The 21,756-nt window shown below is 53.3% G+C and overlaps 2 protein-coding genes across 3 annotated transcripts in view; one reads left to right on the top strand and one right to left on the bottom strand.

The window, feature by feature from the left end:
- Window positions 1–17,244, bottom strand: part of RASL12 (RAS like family 12) — a 32,694-nt gene extending 15,450 nt beyond the window's left edge. The window contains exons 1-2 of one of the 2 annotated variants that reach the window (XM_030875275.3): window positions 17,129–17,244; window positions 1,396–1,508 (exon numbers count right to left, since the gene is read on the bottom strand). In XM_030875275.3, coding sequence (XP_030731135.2) covers window positions 1,396–1,508; window positions 17,129–17,238 — 223 coding nt within the window. In that variant the 5' untranslated portion in view covers window positions 17,239–17,244. Of the gene's footprint in view, window positions 1–1,395; window positions 1,509–1,876; window positions 1,933–17,128 lie in introns of those variants that run through there. The other variant, XM_070044897.1, reaches the window with a different exon arrangement.
- On the top strand, window positions 9,094–10,470 carry KBTBD13 (kelch repeat and BTB domain containing 13). The gene has a single exon (XM_030875273.2). The coding sequence runs from the start codon at window positions 9,094–9,096 to the stop codon at window positions 10,468–10,470; it is 1,377 nt and encodes a 458-aa protein (XP_030731133.2).
- Window positions 17,245–21,756: the final 4,512 nt, after the last annotated feature.

Raw genomic sequence — 21,756 nt, 5'->3', positions numbered from 1 at the left:
GAGGGTCACAGAACATAAAACCTGGGGAAGTTCTCCCCAGGTGGAATGCATTAACAAGATTTTGTTCAGAATTTAACCACATAAAGCTGAGGGACAGCCCACTACTCTACTGAACTCTTAAAAAGTAATGCAGTATTTTAAAGAAAATCCTTAAAATTCTTTCCCAGGATTCCTAACAGTGTCAGTTTGCAAACTAATACCCAGGGAATACGTATTTTAAAATTTAAATTCTTTCATTCAAGTAGTCACTGGCTAAACTGTACCAGTGACAGAGCCACAGATAACAATTTGATTTTCAAAGGGAAGAGGGCAAATCTTTTCTCTAGGAAAGCATGATCCAGAGTCCCATCTCTGAGCCGGGGGCGCTGGCTTCAAAAGAGGAGAGTAGGCGCCCGCTGAGTCTCACAGCTGAGTCCATGATGGCCATTCACTAACGGCTGCAGCTGGAAAACAGCCAGTGGAGAAGCCCCCTCTGCCTTCCCCCCTTCAGCTGCCTGGGACTGGGAATGGTGGGGAGAGCGGTGAACCCTTTTTCTGGATCTTTGCCTATGGTGACACCCCCCCACCCCCACCCCCTGGGCTCCAGCTGGGCTCCAGCTGCCAAAGGTGGTGAAGGCAGAGTTCAGTGTTGATAGAAATGGCCTGAGTGTAAATCCAAGGGCTTTGTTCATTAAGGACAGGTCGGAGGCACCTGAGACCATAGTCCAATGTGTTTCCGTAAAGTCAAGAGAGGGGTTTGACTTGAAACAAATACATTTGATAAGAATTCACACTTTGTTCCAGAATCCCAGAGAATTGGGGTGGGGAGTGGGTAGCGGCCTCTCCCTGGGAAATCCCAAAAGCCAGCGACTCTTACCACCTCCCTTCAGGGGCCTGGGGCCCCTTCTCCCCCTGGCCTAAATCAAGGAGCAGCAAGGCTGCGACTGAGCTCCGTAGGGGCCCTGGGCTGGGGATCAGTGCCTAACAGGTCCCTTTGGTGCCTGTCACCAGGGCTGACGGCTGGCCAGGAAGAGGAGATGGAGGGCGGTGAACGGCAAGGGGGAGACCAGCAGAGGACTGGGAGACACAGAGACAGAGGGGAGACAGCTGGGGTCACAGACAAGGAGGACACAGACACAGTAGGGAGACACAGAGGGAAAGACAGGCCAGGAAGAGAAGACAGCTAGCTGAGAGCTGGAGGAGCTGAAAACAAGCTGAGGGAGAACCAAGCAAGAAAAGCTGAGGCAAAGAAGGTATATACCATCACGGCGTCTCATCCAACCCACCTGGGCGCAAGAAGCCCCGAAAGCCAGTGGAAGAGCCTGCCCGCAAGCCCACAGCGCCCCGTTCCCTCCACCGCTCCCTGTCTCTCGCGTCCCCGCCTGACCCCTTCCCTCCCGCCCGCACCCCACTCACCGGACTTGCCCACCCCGCGGCGCCCCAGGATGGCCAAGTTGACCTCGAGGGGTGCGCTCTGCTGTTGCCCGCTGCCCGCGCGGGGTTTCCCGAACACCGAGGACATGGCGACGCTGCGGAGAGGGAGACGGGTGCTGGCCTAAGGGCCCCGAGCAGCGTGCCTGCCCGTAGGGGCCCTCGGGAGCGAGTGGCGGCCTCTCTGGCACTCGCGGCCCCGGCGGCGTCGGCCTCCCGGGCCCCGCGCCTAGCAGGCAGCCTTCCCGCGGCCAGGCCCGACCGTGCGGGGAGGAGGGGCCGGGGGAGCCCGGCGGGCGGGGCCGCCCAAGCGCCGCCAAACTCCTTGTAAGGGCTGCGGAGACCCCTGCGAGCGGAAAGGATCTCCGGCCGGCCGCGCTCCCCAGGGCCTTGCTGGACCTCGAGGGCCGGGCGGCGCTGTCACCCTTCGGAGCGACCCCAAGACCCGGCGGGAAAGGACAAGTACCGGAGAGAGGGAGGCCAGGGATAGGGGCACTGAGGGGAGGGATGTTTCCAGCCTTGTTTGAACCTCCACTCAGTCACTTCCCATCAGCAAGAAGATCCACCCCTCCTTTTGTTTTACCCAGCTGGCCCCGCCTCCTCCTCCGGGAAGCCTGCCGGGTTCAACTCCGAGCCTGGTCCTTTCTCTGGATCACAAGCCAGCTCCGCCTTGGCACACAACTTCCCCGACCACATTACTCTGCCCTTCGGTGTGGGGACTCTCAGGCATCACTACAGAACCCGTAAAGAATCCTAGCTTCTGGGAACGGGGTGGGGGGGGCGGGGGGGGGGAGCTGAGGGGAGACGACTTTACTAAGATTTCATGGCCAATCTGGGTCCAGCTTCAAGAAATCAAACCCATTCTGGATTACTGTTTTCTCCCTGATTGGGAGCTAATGAGTCCCATGTGTTTGTGGCCTAGTGTGTAAATGGGGCATTTTATTCTAAAACCTGGCACTCCCTCTTGCCTATGATTCTGGGATTAGTGGATGAGCCTGGCAGGGTCACCTGTCATTCCCCTTGAAACCCGGGGTAAATCTGGTCATGCTGGAAACAGGGCAAAGGGCTGACATGAGGAATCTGGACATTTAGGATCTAGTGCCAGCTCTTTCACTGGGTGACCTTAGGCAAGTCATCTCACCTCTTTGGGCTTTGGTGTCCCCATCTATAATACTAAAGGAAGGGGAAAATAAATCCAATTCAAGCCTAATGGAGAGTGACAAAATAAACCCTGGGTTCTATGTCTGAGTACTTTCTAGAACCCTGTGGGACCTCTCTTTTGGAATACACTCCAGGCTTGAGTGGAGAAAGATATGGGAGTCTCAGAGACTTCTCACTGCAGCCCTTCCCCTTCCAACCCCAAACCCCTATCCTCCCATAGCTAATCTACCCACCCATGTGCAAAAGAAACCAGGAAAACCCAGGTCAGCAGGCGGAGGGTCTGGAGTCAGAGCCTGATGGTAATAACTTCTCCTCAACCAAGAGAGAAAATTATTTTCCAGGACAGGACATGAATACCGACTCAGCCTAATAGTGTTTCTGGAGATCATGGTAAACCAGCTGTGTTATTAAGACTCTAAGGTGTTGGGAGGAATTTGTTTAGATTACACCCACAGGCCAGAATCGCTCACAGAGCTAATGGCCAAGGGTTTTCCTTTGAGTTGTAGAAGGAGAAAAAGTGGGAGCCAAGTTCTAGCCACATCCCTGGGCTGGCCCTAGTCCTGGGAGGACAGACAGGTTCTGGGTGGGGCTATGGGGAGACTCAGTCTCACTGGAGGACTGCTGGAGAGAGGGCAGGCTGTGGACCCCCAGAGGCCCAACTGGGAGTAAACCTGGGCTCTACTACTTCCCTACTTATGTGATTCTGGGGGAGTTACGTTCCTTATCTTTAAGACTCAGACCAACCAGTAGATGGGAGCTGCAAGGAGGCAGGTTCTAGCTCAGTGTGAGTGTGAACTCTAATCACCTGAGCTGCCCATAGAAGGGACTACTGGCTCTGAAGGTAATCAAGGGGGTGACACTAAAAGGAGGTGTTGTAAGGAGACACCACAATGATTTGCAAGATGGGATGAGATGACCTTAACTCACTTCTATTTAAAAGATTTGAATTCTTTGCCAGCTGGTTACTCAGGCCCTCAGCTGTGACCGCTAAGTGCCCAAAGTCTGCCCCTCCTACGAGGCTTGGGAGGAAAACAGTGCCCATCTCACAGTTGCAACCACTCCCATTCCCCATCCTCAGCCTCCTCATCTGTGGGCTGCTTGTCCAGCACTCAGAAGTGCCCTTTGTGGACCAGAAAGGCTCTTGGAATCAGTCACTTACTGCCAGACTGTGGAATAAGCTACTTTGTCCATCTGGGCCTCAGTTCCTCATTTTATTACTCCCTGTACATTTTTTCTCACACATCACTGTGTTCTCAACCACTACCAACAGTTCCAAAATCTATCCAAAAACACAGTCAAAGGACTTCCCTGGTGGTCCAGTGGTTGAGATCCTGTGCTTCCACTGCGGGGGCACGGGTTCAATCCCTGTTCTGGGAACTAGGGTCCCACATACTGCGTGGCGAGTCCAAAACAAACAAAACAAACAAACAAACAAATACAGTCAAATAATTATGGAAATTTGATATAGGAAATTTGAAGTGCTGAGTCAGACCTAAAAGATTAAAATATAAAAATTTCAACATTTCCACCTATGTCATTCCCTGGGGGGTACAATTTATTGAAAGGAATAGTCATTGTTTTTATACACAAATACCATCACCAAATTATTGACCTGTCTTGGGGATATTTTAAAAATCTATGAATAATGTTGAGTTGAAAGGACTCTGATTTAAAGGATTTAAAATACACGTGTTTCGAATTCCTACCAATGAGAAATCATCGACTCTCAGGTGCCCTTCTTGGTCTATTTTTCAAAGACTCCAAACTCATTCAGAATTCCCAGAGCTGCAATATAATTAAATATCTATTAGACTAAGCCAATATGATAATAATCTCCTTGAATTATTCACAATGCTTAATGCACTTCTCTGTTTTTGTTTTTTGGGGTTGTTTTTTTGCGGTATGCGGGCCTCTCACTGTTGTGGCCTCTCCCGTTGCGGAGCACAGGCTCTGGACATGCAGGCTCAGCGGCCATGGCTCACGGGCCCAGCCGCTCCGCGGCATGTGGGATCTTCCTGGACTGGGGCACGAACCCGTGTCCCCTGCATTGGCAGGCGGACTCTCAACCACTGCGCCACCAGGGAAGCCCCACTTCTCTGTTTTGTATCCATCTGTTCCTTATTATCATCCTAAGAGGTAGTTATCACACCCATTTCATAGTGGAAGAGTTACAGAGACACCTCGTCTTTAAACTAGGGATGATATTAAGTATTAGATGAGATAACATGAAAATATTCCACCTAGAGGTTTGTCCATAGCCCAAAACAGCAAATGATAGTTCCCTGCACTCCCCTGGACACGAATAGCTCACACTTCTCACCCAACTGCCAAGAAGCCACAACTGTTCAGTGACCAGGAATTTGGGCACTTTGGGTCAAGAGAGAGGTTATTCTGCTAGGGTCAGTATCCCAACCCTCCTTATCACCACCTCCCCACATTTGAGGCTCTTATAAGGGGCCCTGGGGCCCTCGAACTGCAGAGGATGTGGCCCCTCACCCAGCAGTGGGCTTGCAGCAGGTGCTCAATAGGTGGCTCTGGAGTGAGTGGGGCACATACAGGTCTAGACAGGTAGGACTAGATCCTGCCCTTGCCACCCACCCCTACTCCCACCCCCAGAAGCCATTCCACATAAAGCTAACCTTTTGGGACCGCTTTGTGATGTCACTGCATTCCCTGGAGGCACAATATGACAACCACTTCTGTGATTTTTCAATTATAAATTCAGATGTCAAAACTGAACAGAACCTTAGAAGTCAGATCCAAGCTCCACTTTACAGATGAAGAACTGAGGCCTGGGGATTTCCCTGGTGGTCCAGTGGTTAAGACTCCACACTCTCAATGCAGGGGCCACAGGTTTGATCCCTGGTTGGAGAACTAAGATCCCGCATGCTGCATGGCATGGCCAGAAAAAAAAAGAACTGAGGCCTGGACAGGTTGGGTAGCTTTGCAAGCCAGTGGTAGTACCAGCATCAAAGCCCAGCAGGAATCCTGCCTCCTAGTCCAGTGCTCTTCTTCAGGTCCAGGCAAGCTCATCACTACCCTGTGTGCAGAAATACCACCATGGGTGGCAAAGGCCAGGGGTCACCCATCAGGCAGGAGGGCCAGGAGGTCACAGTTGGAGGGAACTTCAGGTTCATATGGTTCAACACCTTCATTTATAGTGGAGGGTCGGAAGGGGAATTGTGCAGGGTTGTGGGGCTGGGCCCAGTCCTCCACCAGATTGCAGGCTCTCCTGGGTCAGGGGTTGTGTCTCCTCCATCAGACTGGGGATTCCTACTTAGGTTAGGGCTCAGAAGTCCACCAGATCTTAGGTTAGGGCTCAGTCCCACCAGATCTGTGCATGCGTGTGTCTTGGGGGGAGGGAAGTTCCCCTGCTCCCTTCCCAATCACTGCAGATAGAGAGATGTACAAGGTGGGGCGTGTGCTCTAGAAAGGCTCAGGGTCTAACACAGAGCCCCTTTCCTTGCCTCCACCCTCAAACTTGCTAAGTAGAGAGGGAGGTTGGTGTGGGGTCGGGCAGAGCCTGGGAACTCCGTGGGCTGCCCACAGCCATGACAGTTTCCTTGTCCTCTCCAAGTCCCAGAGGGACATTTGTTGTCCGGGTGGAGGAAACTCTCACCAGCTGCAGAAAACACCCCACTGGGGCCTTGGGCACAGGGCCAGAGTGCTGATCCTGGACTCAGCCTCAGAGTCATGACCCCCCACCTTGGTTGACCCCCTCTGCACTTCCTGGCTGCTGAGGGTGGGAGCCAGGGGTGTGCACTAGCCCTCCAACCCACTGAAATCAGGGATGGACTTGTGAAAAACTGGGACTGGGAGGGAACTTCCGCCAGTAGGGGGTTCGTGCTCCTTCCCACTCCTGCTCTCAGGAGAGGTGCAGGGAGTGGTTCTGTCTGTCTACCAGTTACTAGGTGCCAGGAACAGGCCATCTGGGGAGGGAACTGTGGCCCCCTGGGGGTCAGCCCCTTCCCCACCCGCCCCTTCGTTTGAGCCTGGCAGGAGGCAGCTGCTTCCCTTCCTGAAGAAAAGGCTGATGCAGGTGAGGAGAGGCAGCTGGCCTGGGGCCTGGGATCAAGTGGATGGGGTTCAATCCATCCCACATTTTCATTCATAACCAAGGCAAAGCCCATTCCATGTCTAGGCATCCCTTTCCTCATCTGTGAAATGAGAACAGTCAGACACTCTCCCTATCCTTGAGACCACTAGCAAGGACAGAGTCAGGACTGGGCACGGCAAAGCCCACTTTCCTCCAAGGAGGGGCTGTCATGCTTTCAGCCAACGTCTAGCCTCAGGGAAGGAGAAAAGCTGGCAGAGGGCCTGGGATAGTATCCGTGGGGACTCCTGCCCACCCCCTCTATCTCTTCCTCCTCTTCCTGTCTGGTCTCTGGGGCAGAGTCTTGCATATTTCTGGCTGCTGCCTCCAGGCTTCTGGCTTCCCAGGCTCACACAAGTGGTCCCCACATCCCAGCCCTGCTCTAATGGGGTGAACTGGGTGAGAGTCCCCGGCAAGAAAGGCACACTTGTGTTGGGTCTGCAGATTCATACTTGAGGATCTGTGCATGTGTGTGTCTTGGGGGGAGGGAAGTTCCCCTGCTCCCTTCCCAAGTACAGCTTTAACGCTGTGAGCCACTGAGCTACCCCAGCCCTCCTGAAGAAGACCTGCTGCTGAACAGCTCCTGAAAGGCAGATACATCCTACACAGGGCTGGGCCTCAGTTAACCCACCTGTAGAACAAGGTAGCAGGAGAAGATAATCACCACGCTCCCTTCCGGCTGACATTTTGGAACCCGGAGTCTTAGGTGGTCACCCAGGAAAGTTCTGGGCAAGGTGGGCAGCAGGAGGCCTGGGGCTGTCTGCTTCCAGACCCTGGGCAATTCCCTGTCTGATCCTCTACTGTAAGTGAAGGGGGTGAACCATAGGAGACTGAAATTCCTTCCAACTGTGACCTCCTGGCACAAAGGGACTGCCCAGCATTTGTAGCACAGGGAGGAAGCAGAGCACAATGGTTAGAGACGCAGGCTCTAGGGTCAGACTGGCTGCACTCCAGTCCTAGCTTTGCTGCTCTCTGGCCATGTCATCTCGGGCATGTGAGTGAACCTCTTGGTGACTCAGTCTCCTCATCTGTGAATTTAATAATATCTGACTCATGCATGCTGTAAGCAATAAATGGATAATATCTATCAAACGAGGGGAAATAATAGTTATTTCTCACCTGATTGCTGCGAGTATTATAGACGTTCAAGTGCTCACAAAATGCCTGACAGTGCAATTTAAGTGTTGAATATTATTTCAAGAAGCCTGTCTCCTTCCCATCCACAGACATATAGTCCCCTCAGCAGCCCCACTTTCCTTTTCCCAATATCTGAGCTATACAGCAATGGGCGAGTGGGGAGTAGCAAGAAGGGAACAGACACCAGCTTCCCACACCCATCCCGAGTCAGGGAATACTTCCACATTCAGGGACTTACTGAACGTTCACCTGTTACCCACGCATTTTTACAGAGAAGGAAATCGAGGCTCAAAAAGAGATTGGTCTAAGGGCTTCCGTGGTGGCGCAGTGGTTAAGAATCCGCCTGCCAGTGCAGGAGACGCGGGTTCAAGCCCTGGTCCGGGGAGGTCCCACATGCTGCAGAGCAACTAAACCCGTGTGCCACAACTACTGAGCCTGCACTCTAGAGCACACGAGCCACAACTACTGAAGCCCGTGTGCCTAGAGCCCGTGCTCTGCAACAAGAGAAGACACCGCAATGAGAAGCCCGCGCACCACAACAAAGAGTAGCCCCCCGCTCGCCGCAACTAGAGAAAAGCCCGTGCGCAACAACGAAGACCCGACGCAGCCACAAATTAATAAAATTAAATAACCATTAAAAAAAAAAAGAGATTGGTCTAGCCCAGAGTCAGGGGCGGAGGCCCAAGCCAAAAGAAAACTTACTCTGGACCCCAGCCTGGCCCACTCTACGTGTTCCACCTCTGCCTCTCCCTCCGGCACCCGAGTACCCCTGCCCCACCAACCGAAGGCATGAGCTAGGTATTCATCCCGTCCTTGCTCTTTCCCAGCTGAATGACCTTGAACAAGTCATGTAAATTCTCTGAGCCTCATTCCGAACACTGTACAGACACTGTCGAAATACCGTGAAACAGGTGTTATTATTGGCCCCATTTCGAAGAAACAGAGGGTCAGAGTTAGGGTACCTGCACGAGGGCTTACAGCTGCTTTAGTGCAGGTTAAATGGGATATTTTGTAAACTGCCCTCATAGTGCCCTGAATGCACTAGGTGCCCGGTATATGGTCACCATTATTACTATTTTTCTTGCGGAAGTGAGTGACCCGGCAGGTCTCCAGATGCCCTCCGGGCCCTCGGCCATCCAGCCCGCTGGCCACCACATCACATGAGCCGTACTATCTTTAGCCAGGAAGATATTTATATGCCCCGGGTAAGTTTTTGCTGGTACGGGGGAGCCCCGGAGTCGGTGACCGCTGCATCCAGGTCCCCGGAGGCGGCCTCCGCGCCTGGGCCCGCCATGCCGCAGGGCCCTGGGGCCCTGATGCAGGTGTGGGTGGGCAGCCAGCTCTTCCAGGCCGACCGGGCCCTGCTGGTGGAGCACTGTGGCTTCTTCCGCGGCCTCTTCCGCTCAGGCATGAGGGAGGCGCGCGCGGCTGAGGTGCGCCTGGGCGCTCTGAGCCCGGACGGCTTCTGCACCATGCTACGAGTGCTGCGCGGCGAAAGGCCGGCGCTGGCGGCCCCCGACGAGCTACTGCAAGCCGTGGAGTGCGCCGCTTTCCTGCAGACGCCGGCGCTGGCACGCTTTCTGGAGCACAGCCTCACGTCGGACAACTGCGCGCTGCTGTGCGACGCTGCCGCCGCCTTCGGCCTGCACGACGTCTTCCACAGCGCGGCGCTCTTCATCCGCGACGGCGCCAGCGAGCAAGCGGCCGAGCTGGCGCTACCCGAGGCTCGCGCCTACGTGGCGGCGCTGCGACCCAGCAGCTACGTGGCCGTCAGCACTCACGCGCCGGCGCCCGGCTTCTTGGAGGACGCATCGCGCACCGTGTGCTACCTGGACGAAGAAGAGGACGCGTGGCGCACGCTGACCGCGCTGCCCCTGGAGGCCAGCACGCTGCTGGCCGGCGTGGCTACGCTGGGCAACAAGCTCTACATCGTGGGGGGCGTGCGGGGCCCCAACAAGGAAGTGGTGGAACTGGGCTTCTGCTACGACCCCGACAGCGGCACGTGGCGCGAGTTCCCCAGCCCCCACCAGCCGCGCTACGACACGGCGCTGGCCGGCTTTGACGGCCACCTTTATGCCATCGGGGGCGAATTCCAGAGGATGGCCATGAGCTCCGTGGAGCGCTACGACCCGGCCACGGGCTGCTGGAGCTTCGTGGCCAACCTGCCGCAGCCAGCTGCCGGCGTGCCCTGCGCCCAAGCCCGCGGCCGCCTCTTCGTGTGTCTGTGGCGGCCAGCCGACACCACGACTGTGGTGGAGTACACGGTGACGGCAGACGCGTGGCTGCCCATAGCCGAGCTGCGGCGCCCTCAGAGCTATGGCCACTGCATGGTGGCCCACCGCGATAGTCTCTACGTGGTGCGCAACGGACCTAAGGATGACTTCCTGCACTGCGCCATCGACTGCCTCAACCTGGCCACGGGCCAGTGGACAGCGCTGCCCGGCCAGTTCGTCAACAGCAAGGGCGCGCTTTTCACGGCCGTGGTGCGCGGCGACACCGTCTATACGGTCAACCGCATGTTTACGCTGCTCTATGCCATTGAGGGTGGTACCTGGCGGCTGCTCAGGGAGAAGGCCGGCTTCCCACGGCCCGGCTCCTTGCAGACCGTTCTCCTCAGGCTGCCTCCCGGTGCCCGGGGGCAGGTGGCGTCCACGACGCCAGAACTGTGACCCCTGGGCTGGGCTTTAGGAGGGGATGCCCAGAGTCTTCTCTGAGCCATGGCTGAGTCTATTAGACTGGCCTTAGGAGCTGCTGGGAACTTCTCTCTCCCTGCCCCAGGTGAGACATCGCGGGCCTTGTGCCTTCTGCTTCTGGTGGTGTGAACATGTCCAAGGATCTCAGGAAGCAACGACTCTGGCATCTCAACCCTAAAATTACTTGGGCTGTCTTGAGAGCTTGTGGGTCACAATGTCAATGGAAGGGATGGGGGGTAGGATTTCAATAATCCAGGCTTGTGTATGAATGGGCCAGTAATTGAGCACCAGCTGGGAGTGGGTTAAGTGATGTTAATCAAACTGACAGTCAGGCAAGAATTAGGCACCTACTGTGTGCTCAGCAGGGTGCTGCACCTAATGTGACTGTAGTGGACAGACAGGGGTCCATAAAGCTTAGAGTCTTGCCAAGGACAACAAAAGGTTTACACACATTTGTCTTGATCCACATAGGGCTAAAGGCAACAGGGCAAAAACAAACAAAAAAACCCAAACCCTGCAATATAATAAAGTCCTGAAGAAATCAGGGCCAAGGGAAAATAGGGAGAGGAAAAATATGTTACTTCAGGCAGAAGGGTAGTAAACTGTATGAAGAAGACAGGCAGGATAATTAGCTGCTAAATGGGGAGATTCAGAAGAGGAGAGACCGGGAAAGCTGGAGCAGATGGGAAGAGTCTGTGAGCCCTGCCTTTAAGGCAGAGCAGCCGTAGATGGAGGCCTTTGGGGAGGCAGTGAGGCTGCACTGGCTTGTAGAGACAGAAACTGAGCTGAACCTGGAGTGAGACCTGTGAGGGAAAAAGGGTTCCCCATACCCTCTAATGGGATGTGGGCCCGCAGGGGAGAACCCAGTTGGAAGTCCCTTATCCACTGCCCTTTTTGTCATCACTCCAGGGCAATAGACTATTAATTTCCATGACTTCAGGTTACTCAAGGTATGAGCCCAATTTTGGGCAGGTCTAACTGCCTCATCTCCCTCACCTGTATCCCTTCCTCTACATTCTACAGGTTAATTCTTTCCTCCTAGCCTCCACTCTTGCCATTCCCTGGACCTGGAATGCCGTTCCTCTTCCTCTCTGTTGGCTCTGTGCCTACCTTCTCTGTGCAGGGTTGGCTTTTCCCGACGATGGCTCATGCATTGCTCATTGCACCCCTGACTGACGTCCTTTTCCATGTGTGTATGTGCACATGTGTGCAGCCGTGCACATATGTAGATAGCAAGAGCAGAGATCCTTTTGTGCTGTCAGCTAAGCTGGGACACTTTCCCACCTACAGAATAAAATGATGATGTCCTACAAAAGAACATGTCTACGCAACAGAAACAGACTCACAGACATAAAGAACAGACTTGTGGTTGCCAAGGGAGAGGAGGGGTCAGGGAGGGAAGGATTGGGAGTTTGGGATTAGTAGATGCAAACTATTATATGTAGGATGGATAAACAACAAGGTCCTACACTATACCACAGGGAACTATATTCAATATCCTGTGATAAACCATAATGGCAAAATATATGTATATGTATGAGTCACTTTGCTGTACAGCAGAAATTAACACAACACTGTAAATCAACTATACTTCAATAAAAAATTTTTTAAAAGAAAAACATGAGGTCCTGGGACTTCCCTGGTGGTGCAGTGGTTACAAATTCACCTGCCAACACAGGGGACATGGGTTCGATCCCTGGTCCAGGAAGATCCCACATGCCGTGGAGCAACTAAGCCCGTGTGCCACAACTACTGAGCCCACGCACCGCAACTACTGAAGCCTGCACACTCTAGGGCCCACGCTTCGCAACAAGAGAACCCCCACTCGCTGCAAAAGCCCATGCACAGCAACGGAGACCCAACACAGCCAACAAATAAATAAAATAAATAGTTTTAGAAACAAACAAAAAACATGAGGTCCTGAAAGACATCAGGCTGTAGAGATCACTAGTTAGGGACCTGCTGCTGACCTCTGGTGCTGACCTCTGGTGTTAGATGAGGACTCTTATCTCGCCTCTAGAGTACCCTGACCCTGGTTTCTGGTCAGATGCCCAGCTCAGTCCTCCAGCCTCTCCAAGCCTCTGGGCAGACTTCTCCGAGTGGTCCTAAGTGGTCTCCATCCTCCAAGACCCAAGGGCCGTGGGAAATCCTGGCCTCATCACAAATGGAGAATGCAGCATCAGCCTAGCACCTCCTGGGCATGGAGGCTAGTGTCTGGGCTGCCCCTCATTGCCTCCTCCCCTGACCTATGTTCCTGTGCCAAGCCCTGGAGAATGCTGCCCTCAGAAGCCTGGGACCTTTTAGGCCTGGATTAATTTAATCTGATGAGTCACAATAATAAATCCTGACTTGGGCATCCTGTGAATGATGTGCAAAGTACTTTCACATCCATCTCCCCACTCCAGCCCTACCTCAGTCATGGGAGTTGGGTACCTTCTCCCAACTGATGAGATGTGTGAGGTTCAGAGGTCAAGTGACTGGCCCATGCCACAGAGCCCCTCACTTTTTTGTTCTATCAATATGTAATTTTATTCACATGTCAAAGATTTATCTAACTCATTAATAAGGGAACCAAAAGAATGGTAGGGCTGGTTCAAAGGCACATTTGAGAGACAAGAGATCTGTATATGTTGTTGGAAAACATATACTGAAATAAGTTTGCCAAGGTACAGGTAAAGCCGGTTGGTGTCTTACGGGGAATAAAAACATAACTTTTGTGGTTCTCTACTGGACTAAATTCCTTTTCATCTTCACATACATGCACATACATACTTGTACATGCAGCTATGTTAGCATGTAACTTTACAAAGTCAGGACCCTAATCAAGAGTAAATAGTAGAACGAAGGCACAGCCTCCTAGAGAATTAAATAACTCTTAGTGCTTCAACTCTGCCCCAGAATGACACTGAAAGGACATGCAGTCCTCCTTTTGCCTATTTTCAAGTTACGGATAATTTTTCTTAACAGCACAGACCGCTCTCCTCCTTGCTCACTCCTGATCAGTGCTAAGCGCACTTGCAGTCTGGAGATCCATTAGCTCATCTGCTCTCTCAACCCACAGAGCTTTGTTTGTCGGCTTTTAGAGCTGGCTGCGTGGACCAGCCCAGACAGGCCTGCTGGCTCCAGCGTTCGGTCGTCCTTAGGTCTAGACCAACCCTTCCTGAGACGCCTTTTATGTGTAATAAGCACACAGTGTTCACAGAGAGCGTTCCCACAGTGGACTTATTTAAGCTTTGTAAGAATTTTAAGTGGTAGGCAGCTTGGCAACATCCCCACTCCCTTCTTAAAGATAAAGGAAAAAAAAAAAAACCCGAACACCCAAAGGTCGTGGGTGACTAGAAGAGGCACAGGTAGGAAGTGGCAGAGCCCGGCTTTGAACCCAGGGCCATGTGCTGTTTTCTGTCGCTGCCTCTCTGCTTGACTGACATCCTGGGATGGACGGGGTAGTTCTGCCAGTCTCCTTTACACTCCCCTCCCTGTTACCCTTCTCTCTGTGCCTCTTCTCCTTGGGGTTCATCTGCCCTCCTGGATTCAGCCCCTTTCCCTCCTCCTCCTGAGATAGGAAAATTAACTGTCCTGGGTCCTCTTGCCTTAGGATCTAGCTGGTAGAGGAATGGCCCCCTTCACGAGGGTGTTAATGACTGAAGGCCCTGGCAGGTATCTGCACTTTGACAGATACTCCCTCCCTCTCACAGTGTGGGGAGGTTTTCACAATCCAGCCCACCTTATCCTCTGGCCTCACAGGTCAGGCTGCATTGTTTCTTCCTGTAGCCTGCCACCCTCAGCAAGGATGGTTACCATGTCTGGTTTGCAGGTGAGGAAATCAGCAGAAAGCTGAAATGAGTCACCCAAAGTCACACAGCCAGTCAAGTGGAAGAGCAAGGACCTGGGACCAGGACTTGGGATTCTCAGCCTCTCATACCCTGGCATCCAGACTTGACCACTGCATGAAGGTGTTTGGGGATGCAAGGCAGCTGCAGGAGGGCAAATTACAGAGATACTTAGAGGTTACTAAGCCCGGAAGGCTGGGTTTGAAATCTCTCTGTGCCTGCCCAGAGGGACACTCTAAGAAGTTTGTCCTTCCAGAGAGATCTACACACACACACACACACACACACACACACACACACACAGGGCTTAATGCAGCAAGGAGCATCTTCCTGAACCTCCATGACGGCCCTGCAGCCCCACTCTCTGGAGCTCTCTCCAGTCTTCTACAAACTTTCTCCTTCACCCTGACTCTGGATGCCCTGCACCCCAAGCTTTCCTCTCCCTGGGAATCATCCTGGTTTGCTTACATAGCCTGCCTGACAGAGGCAGAAGGAGACACCAGCCCTTCCCACACCCTACCCAGGGCCTGCTTCCCTGCTGGCCTCTCTTCAGCCTGCTCATGTGGGCAGAGTCAACCTGATGATACGCCAGCCAGACCCTGTTGCTTTCCTGCTCAGACCCCTGGGTGCTCCTCATCTCCCTTGAGTGAAAGCCCAAGTCCTTTCAGGATCCCCTGCCCATTTCCTCCCTGACTTTATCTATCACCGCTCTCCCCCTGGCTTCATTGCTCTTCTTCAGGTACCCCGAGCATGCTCCCACCTCAGGGCCTTTGTACCGTGTCCCTCTGCTGGGCACACCTCCCTCCCTTAGCCGCCTGGCTCACTCTCCACCTCCTATGGGCCTTTGCCCAAATGTCACTTTCATTCTGAGGCCTTTCCTGACCACCCTACGTAAAATCTACCTCCCCCTTCTCTGCGTTCCCTACTCCTTTTCCTGTTTTCTTTCTCTCCATAGCATCTAGCATCATCTCCTATGCTCTATTTTTACTTGTTTAGTGTGTGTTTCCTTCTACTAAAGTTAAGCTCCATGAGGGCAGAGATTTGTGTCTGTTTGTTCACTGCTGTATCACCAGGACAGTGAACAGAACACAGTAGGGACTTAATAAATTTTGAATGAATGAATGGTGCTCAATGGATGTCAAAAGAATAAATGAATTAATCACATGGTCAACCAATCAAAGGAAAAACCCATAGAGAGAGGCTGTCGGATTTCAGAGGAGAGGGGTATCATTTCTGGCAGGGGTTGGGGTGGGCGGGTGACTAGGGGAGACCTTCATGAGAGGGTGATGAGCTGTGGGGTGCACAGCACACCGTGGGAAGAGTGGGATCTCAGAACAGCATCAGCTCAGAGGCCGCTTCTCCGGCTCCAGTGGAGGGGAGGAATTGGAAGTGCTAATCATCCTATGAAGAATTGCTCCTCTTGGCGGTGGAATACACACAGGGCTGGTCTGTTTATTTTCCTTTGGCCCCAAACATCTGGGCCTCTTTTTCATCCTAATTGCTTTGCTTCAAGTTGCTGTCACTTCCCAGGAACAGTGGCAAGTTTAACTGCTGGTGGGAGACACAGCTGTCGGCAGACAGGTCACCTCTGAGCAGGCCCATTGTGGCCGTGGAATACGGGACGCCCATGGAGGGGCGTCTCCCGGGACTCATCCCAGCAGTGTCCTCTGAAACCCTCATGATTCTGCCCCAGCTGAAGTGGGGCGCCTCTCTCTCTGGCACCTCAGCAACTAACAAAAGGTAAAGGGGTCCTTTTGTAGGGCTGCAGGGTCTTGGAGCAGGATATAAGCATCTCATCTAACCCCTCTTTTTACAGGGAGGAAAGGTAAGTTGGCAGGGGGCGGGGCAAATAACTTGCCTGGAGACACACAGCAATGCAGTGGACCACTCTGAGCTAAGACCCACATCTGTAGAATCCTCTTCCCATCACACCATGCTGCATCTCTTGTGTTGCCTTCCAGGACACCCATGAGTAAGATTCCCCAAAATGACCCATCAGGCCTTCCCTCCCCGATTCCAGACCTCCATCCTTACTTTTTCCAGTAAATATCACCCCTCTTGCGTCACATTAATTCAGCACTCTGCTTTCATTCAGCAGATAGAGACAAAGGACTTGGTCTCTAATGGTGGTATTTGGGCACCTGGGCCCTTCACGTCACACACACACACACACACACACACACACACACACACACACACACACACTCACAATTTTGACAACTCTAAGGGTGGCCTTATGACTTTGGCCCACTGTGCTTTTCTTTCCAGTAACATATTTTCATTCTCACTGGAGCCTTCATGGATGGGCCTAGCCCCACAGTCCTGATTAGCAGAGGGAATTGCAGGGGCTCAGAGAGGGGGCGAGCGTCGGTTTGGGGTGGAAACAAGGTGCTGAGGCTCTGCCTTCTGACCATGGGAAAGTCTCTTCACCTTTCTGATATTAAGGTGTCTCCACTCTAGACAGGGAGGGTAATTCCTGTCCCAGAGGATGGTTATGAGAGTCAAATATGACCTAGAGGCTAGCACAGGTTATGCTCCCCATCCATATTCCTTTCTCCTCCCTCCCCCTCCTCACCCCTTATTGAGACCCTTTCTGTGAGACAGGCATGGGTGGGATGAGCCAAACATGGCCCTGCAATCCACGCATTTATCACTCAGTGAAGAAGCAGAGGATGGCGGAACAGGTAAGCATCGGCTTTGGCATCAGGAGACCTGGGTTCGTATTCCGGCTCCATCACTTGCCAGCTGTGTCATCTCGGGCAAACTCGGTTTCTTTATAAAACATTGAGGATGATAAGGCTTACCGTGCAGAGTTGTTGTGCAGGTAGATCACGGGAAGCCCCTGTAGCTCTCCCAGGAGGGAGGGAGGTTGGAGCCTGAGTGTGAAGAGCCTTGAACGCCAGGCTGAGAACATGGGTCTGTTCTGTAGGAAAAGGGAGCCATAGCAAAGGTTTGAGGTGGAGACTATGGAAGACGGATATCGTGCTTCTCGAATTCCAATACCAGGCCCCTCGCCCGCCCTGCCTGCCCCTCTAGAGCCACTCTCCCCTCCCCCTGCCTCCTGCCCCAGGAGGCTGCCCTGCTCTCTTGATTTTGGCTCCCCATGGGGGCACCTGAAGAAGACAAGGGGTAGGGAGGAGTGGGAGGTCCAGGGACTTCGTTGGTGGCTCCCTCCTTGCCGGGCTGCCTCACACTGACTTTTTTTCCTCCAGTGACCAGTCACAGCTCCTGTCAGGTCGCCCTTCCCGTGCAGCCCTCTCAGTCTCCAGGTTGTGGTGGCCACCTCTCCCCTCCCCCTGCAGGCCTGGGGGTAGTGAGAGCCCCACTCTTGCCAGCCCGGCACTATCCCTATAGTAGTAGCCTCCGTCTCTTTCCTCAAGTCTCCTCTAAGGACATGATCTGACTTGCCATCTCTTTCCTGCCATGATCCGTGCCCTGTTCGCTCCGGCTCTCGTCTCTCTGGGCATCTGTCACCGAGTGGCTTGGTTTGCTACAGCAAAGGATACAGGCTTACCTCGGGTTACTGCGCTTCGCTGTATCGTGCTTCACAGATGTTGATTTTTTCTACAAATTGTAAGTTAGTGGCAACCCTGCATTGAGCAAGTGTCACACCATTTTTCCAACAGCACTTGCTTACTTTGTGTCTCTGTGTCCCATTCTGGTAATTCTCACAGTATTTCAAACGTTTTCATTATTATTATATTTATTATGGTGATCAGTGATCAGATGTTACTGTTATAATTGTTTGGGGGTGCCATGAACTGTGTTCATATAAGACTGTGAACTCAATGGATAACATTAGTTTTTATGTTATTTTCCATAACATAACATTTTGTGGAAAAACCCAAACGGACTTTTTGGCCAACCCAGTAGAATACAATATAGTGTAAACATAACTTTTACACGCACTGGGAAACCAAAAAATTTGTGTGACTCACTTTATTGTGATATTTGCTTTATTGAAGTGGTCTGGAACCGAACCCGCAATATCTCTGAGATATGCCTGTTCTGGAAAATGTCCATCTCAGTATCTTGGCCTGATTACACAGTGATGGGAATCAGAGAAACGTCTTACCAGAAGGGGTGGTGCCTCAGTGACCGGAAGCTAGGGCCTTGCCTCCCAAGCCACTTGAATTTGAGGGGAAAAAAGTGACCTTTAGAAGCTCTTGGAGGAGTGGCTGGGAATGAAACCACCAAATGCATGAGCTCCAGGGAGCACAGCTTCTGCTGCCCCCTCCCAAGTGAGGGACCAGGCAGGTCTGCAGCCCTGGCCACTAGGCAGGGCCTGGTTCTCCACTGCCCTGGTTAGACCTGACCTTTACTAGGTTTAACCAAGAGGTCCTGAGGGGGACAGCAGGGAGCCCTAGAGACATTTATTCCAGGCCCAGCCCTGCCACCCATTTGCTGGGTGATGTCGCGCCCCATGCTCTACCTCTCTGAGCCCCACTTTGCATCTGTCACTGAAGATGATAGCCTTTGGTGCACACATCCGCTGTGTGGTCAAGTGAGGGGATGTGTGCACATGTTCACTGGTGGTCAAGTGAGGGGACGTGTCTGCAAGCCCGTGTTGAGGGGAACCCAGTGCTCCAGCTTCTAGCTCAGACTTTCTGGATTCTAACTCAGTTCTAGCACTTTCTGACCAGGTGATCTTGGGCAGTTCTTAACCTCTCTGAGCCTCAGGTGGCATCTGTCAATGAAGACTGTTGGGAGGTGAGCGAGCTAGTACACAGAAGGAGCTTAGGATAGTACCAGGCCCACAGCAAGTGTCAGTAAACCCCAGAAAACTTTCCACCCTCAGGCGAGGTCAGTGGGTTATCTTGCCAGTAGCAGTCGTTCTGGCTTCAGATGGAGAAGGCAAATAATGTCTACATGCTGTGGTTGGGAACCTCAAAGAGGGCCTTTGGCCTTGAAAGCATCTTTCACCATTCTTCCTGGTTGGCCATTATCTCCAAAGTGTAACCCCGGGACCCTGCACTGTCTTAGGGTCATAGGCCTGGTGGGGTGGAAGGGCAGGCATGTGAGTCCTCTCGCCAGACACTGAGACGGTGTCATCCCTGTGATCCTTGGGCCCCAGCCCCTGTACCCAAAGGCACTGAACGCTTGGGGAGCTCAAAATATTTCTCTTAGCTTCAGCAGCAGTGACCTACCTTGAAACCCGAGAACAACTATCACTCAGCCATTTCCTTGGCCACCTGCCCCCACGTAGCCTGGCATCGGGGTGGGCAGAGCAAAGCTGCTCATCACAGAGACAGGGCTGGTCACCTTCTTGACCAGCAGTGCCCACCCCTCTCCTCAGAGCTCAGCCTGGTCCACCACAGAGAGAATGGTCACCGCTGCCAGCCTGCTCAGGGACAGTGACCCATGCTTGTTTCTGTCCAGCCCTGCTGCCATCAGAAAGGGGCCGTGTGCTCCCCAAAGGAGCACATCACAGGGATCATGAGCCAACTTGGACCTCTGTCCCTTCCACAGGGCACTAGGGGCCTCGTGCAGATTAGCACCGGCACCCTCCCAGCAGCCACAAGGATGCCTTACTCTGGTCCCAGCCACGTGGTCCCTCCAGGCTCTGAGGGGCTGGGCACTAAGGAATGGGGACCGGCTGCCTTTGTGCCCTGAAACCACTGTGCTGATAGTGTCATCCCAAGTACCCAGAGCTTCCCTTAATACCTTCTGGTGAGTCTTTCACCTGGCAATTCAGTGAAACGTCTACGGAAGCCAGTTACCTTTGGCATGGCCACTCCCCAGAGGGCTAACTTTCATGGTTTCCCTCCTCCCCTACTTTCCTCCCTCTTCCTTCTGCAAACATTCAGAGCACCTCCTCTACCACAAGCTGCGCCAGGCATGGGGGCAGAGAGACAAAGCGAGTTCGGTCCCCACCCCCAGGGCTTCACATGGAATGACGGAGGTGCCCCGTCAGCAGTTACAGGACCACAAGGTGTCCCTGATGGATACAAGCCCCTTGGTGAGACCCAGGACCTCCAAGCCTCCTGGCTGTCCATGCCTCGGCCCATATTTCCCTCATCCTGCTTTACAGCCTTAGACTTTTCTCTAGATTCGAGGGGTGACAGGACACCCTCTGCCCCATTTGGCGCTGCCTTTACTCATATTCTCTCATTGCATCCAGCAGGGTGCTTTGGTTGTCAGCAAGAGAAACCAACTTTGGCTAAGTTAAGGAGAGCAGAATTCTAGTGGAAGGACGTTGGGTACCTCTAGGCTCCCAGGGATGGTCAGAGCACTGGCTGAGAAAGGACAGAAGGAGTGTGCTCAAGGTTCCAAGGTGACACGCCAGAGTTGGCCTGGCCTTGTGCAGGTGACATGTGCCCACCCCCTGGTCAGGAGAGGACAGGGCACTTTGACAATAAGATGACCCACAGCTGGGGGAGGTAATTCCTCCAGGTTCACTGGGTATCATTTAAAAATAAGGGAGGGGCTAACCAAAAGTTTATCCAAGTTTGCTTTCTACATCAATAAACTCTGCCAAATACTCAACAAAAAAAAGGGAGAATGGCCCCTAGCTGGGTGGCCAGAAAACAGCAGTGCTCACTATGGTCTCCCTTCCATCCCCCATGTTGGCACCACTGTGTCAACTCTATAGCTCGCTGGCTGCAGCATGAAATCCAAACTCCTCAAGGCCCAGCCACGGCCCTCCAGGCACACTGAGGAGCTCACCAGTTCCCTCCCACCCCAGGTGGTCTCATGCCTGGGTGACAGCGGCCTGGAATGCCCTTCCTCTCCTTCTCCATGCGAAGGACTCCTGCCCATCCTGCAAGACTCAGCTCAGTTGTGCCCCCTCCTGGACGACACCTCGTGCCAGCCTGAAGTTCATGTCTCAGCCTGGCTCAAGCTCCTGTGGGTGAGGGCTCACCTCTGCCTGGAGGCTGCCCTCCCTGCACCAGCACTGGTGGCTTAGGAGCTGTGTCTGTCCCCCTGGCGGAGCTCCTGATGCTCTCCCCGCCACCCCCCATCTCCTCCTTGTGCCAAGCACAGGGTCGGCGGAGGTTCATGACATTGCTTGGCTGCTGAGGGTTTCAGAGTCTGTCATTAAGCCATGCCCTGGGCTGGCCTGTCCTGGGTCCCTGGTTCCCCAGCCCCCTGGCTTCCATCCTTCCACTCTCACCCGGCACCCAGTGAATGTCTCTGTTCAGCCTGGAAACATTTTCTTGACGACAAAAAATAAATAAATAAATAAAATCATAGGTTAAAAATCTCGAGCAATAAAACAGCAGATGACGTTGCATGGGCAGCTTCCCAGAGGACACAGAACACACGTCTCCTGAGTGGGTGGCCTTATAAGGACAGGTTCAGGAGGAGAATGGGCAGGAGGCAGAGCCACCCACCAGCAGAGGGGGAGGTTGGCATGGGGGTGGGTGCCCCACCGTTGGGCCGGGAGTGGAGCCAGCAGGCTAGGACCCAGCTCCACCGGAGGAGGGGGAAA

This window comes from Globicephala melas, chromosome 2 (assembly GCF_963455315.2).
Source record: "Globicephala melas chromosome 2, mGloMel1.2, whole genome shotgun sequence".
Classification (NCBI taxonomy): Eukaryota; Metazoa; Chordata; class Mammalia; order Artiodactyla; family Delphinidae; genus Globicephala; species Globicephala melas.
This window is presented reverse-complemented; position numbering and strand designations above follow the sequence as displayed.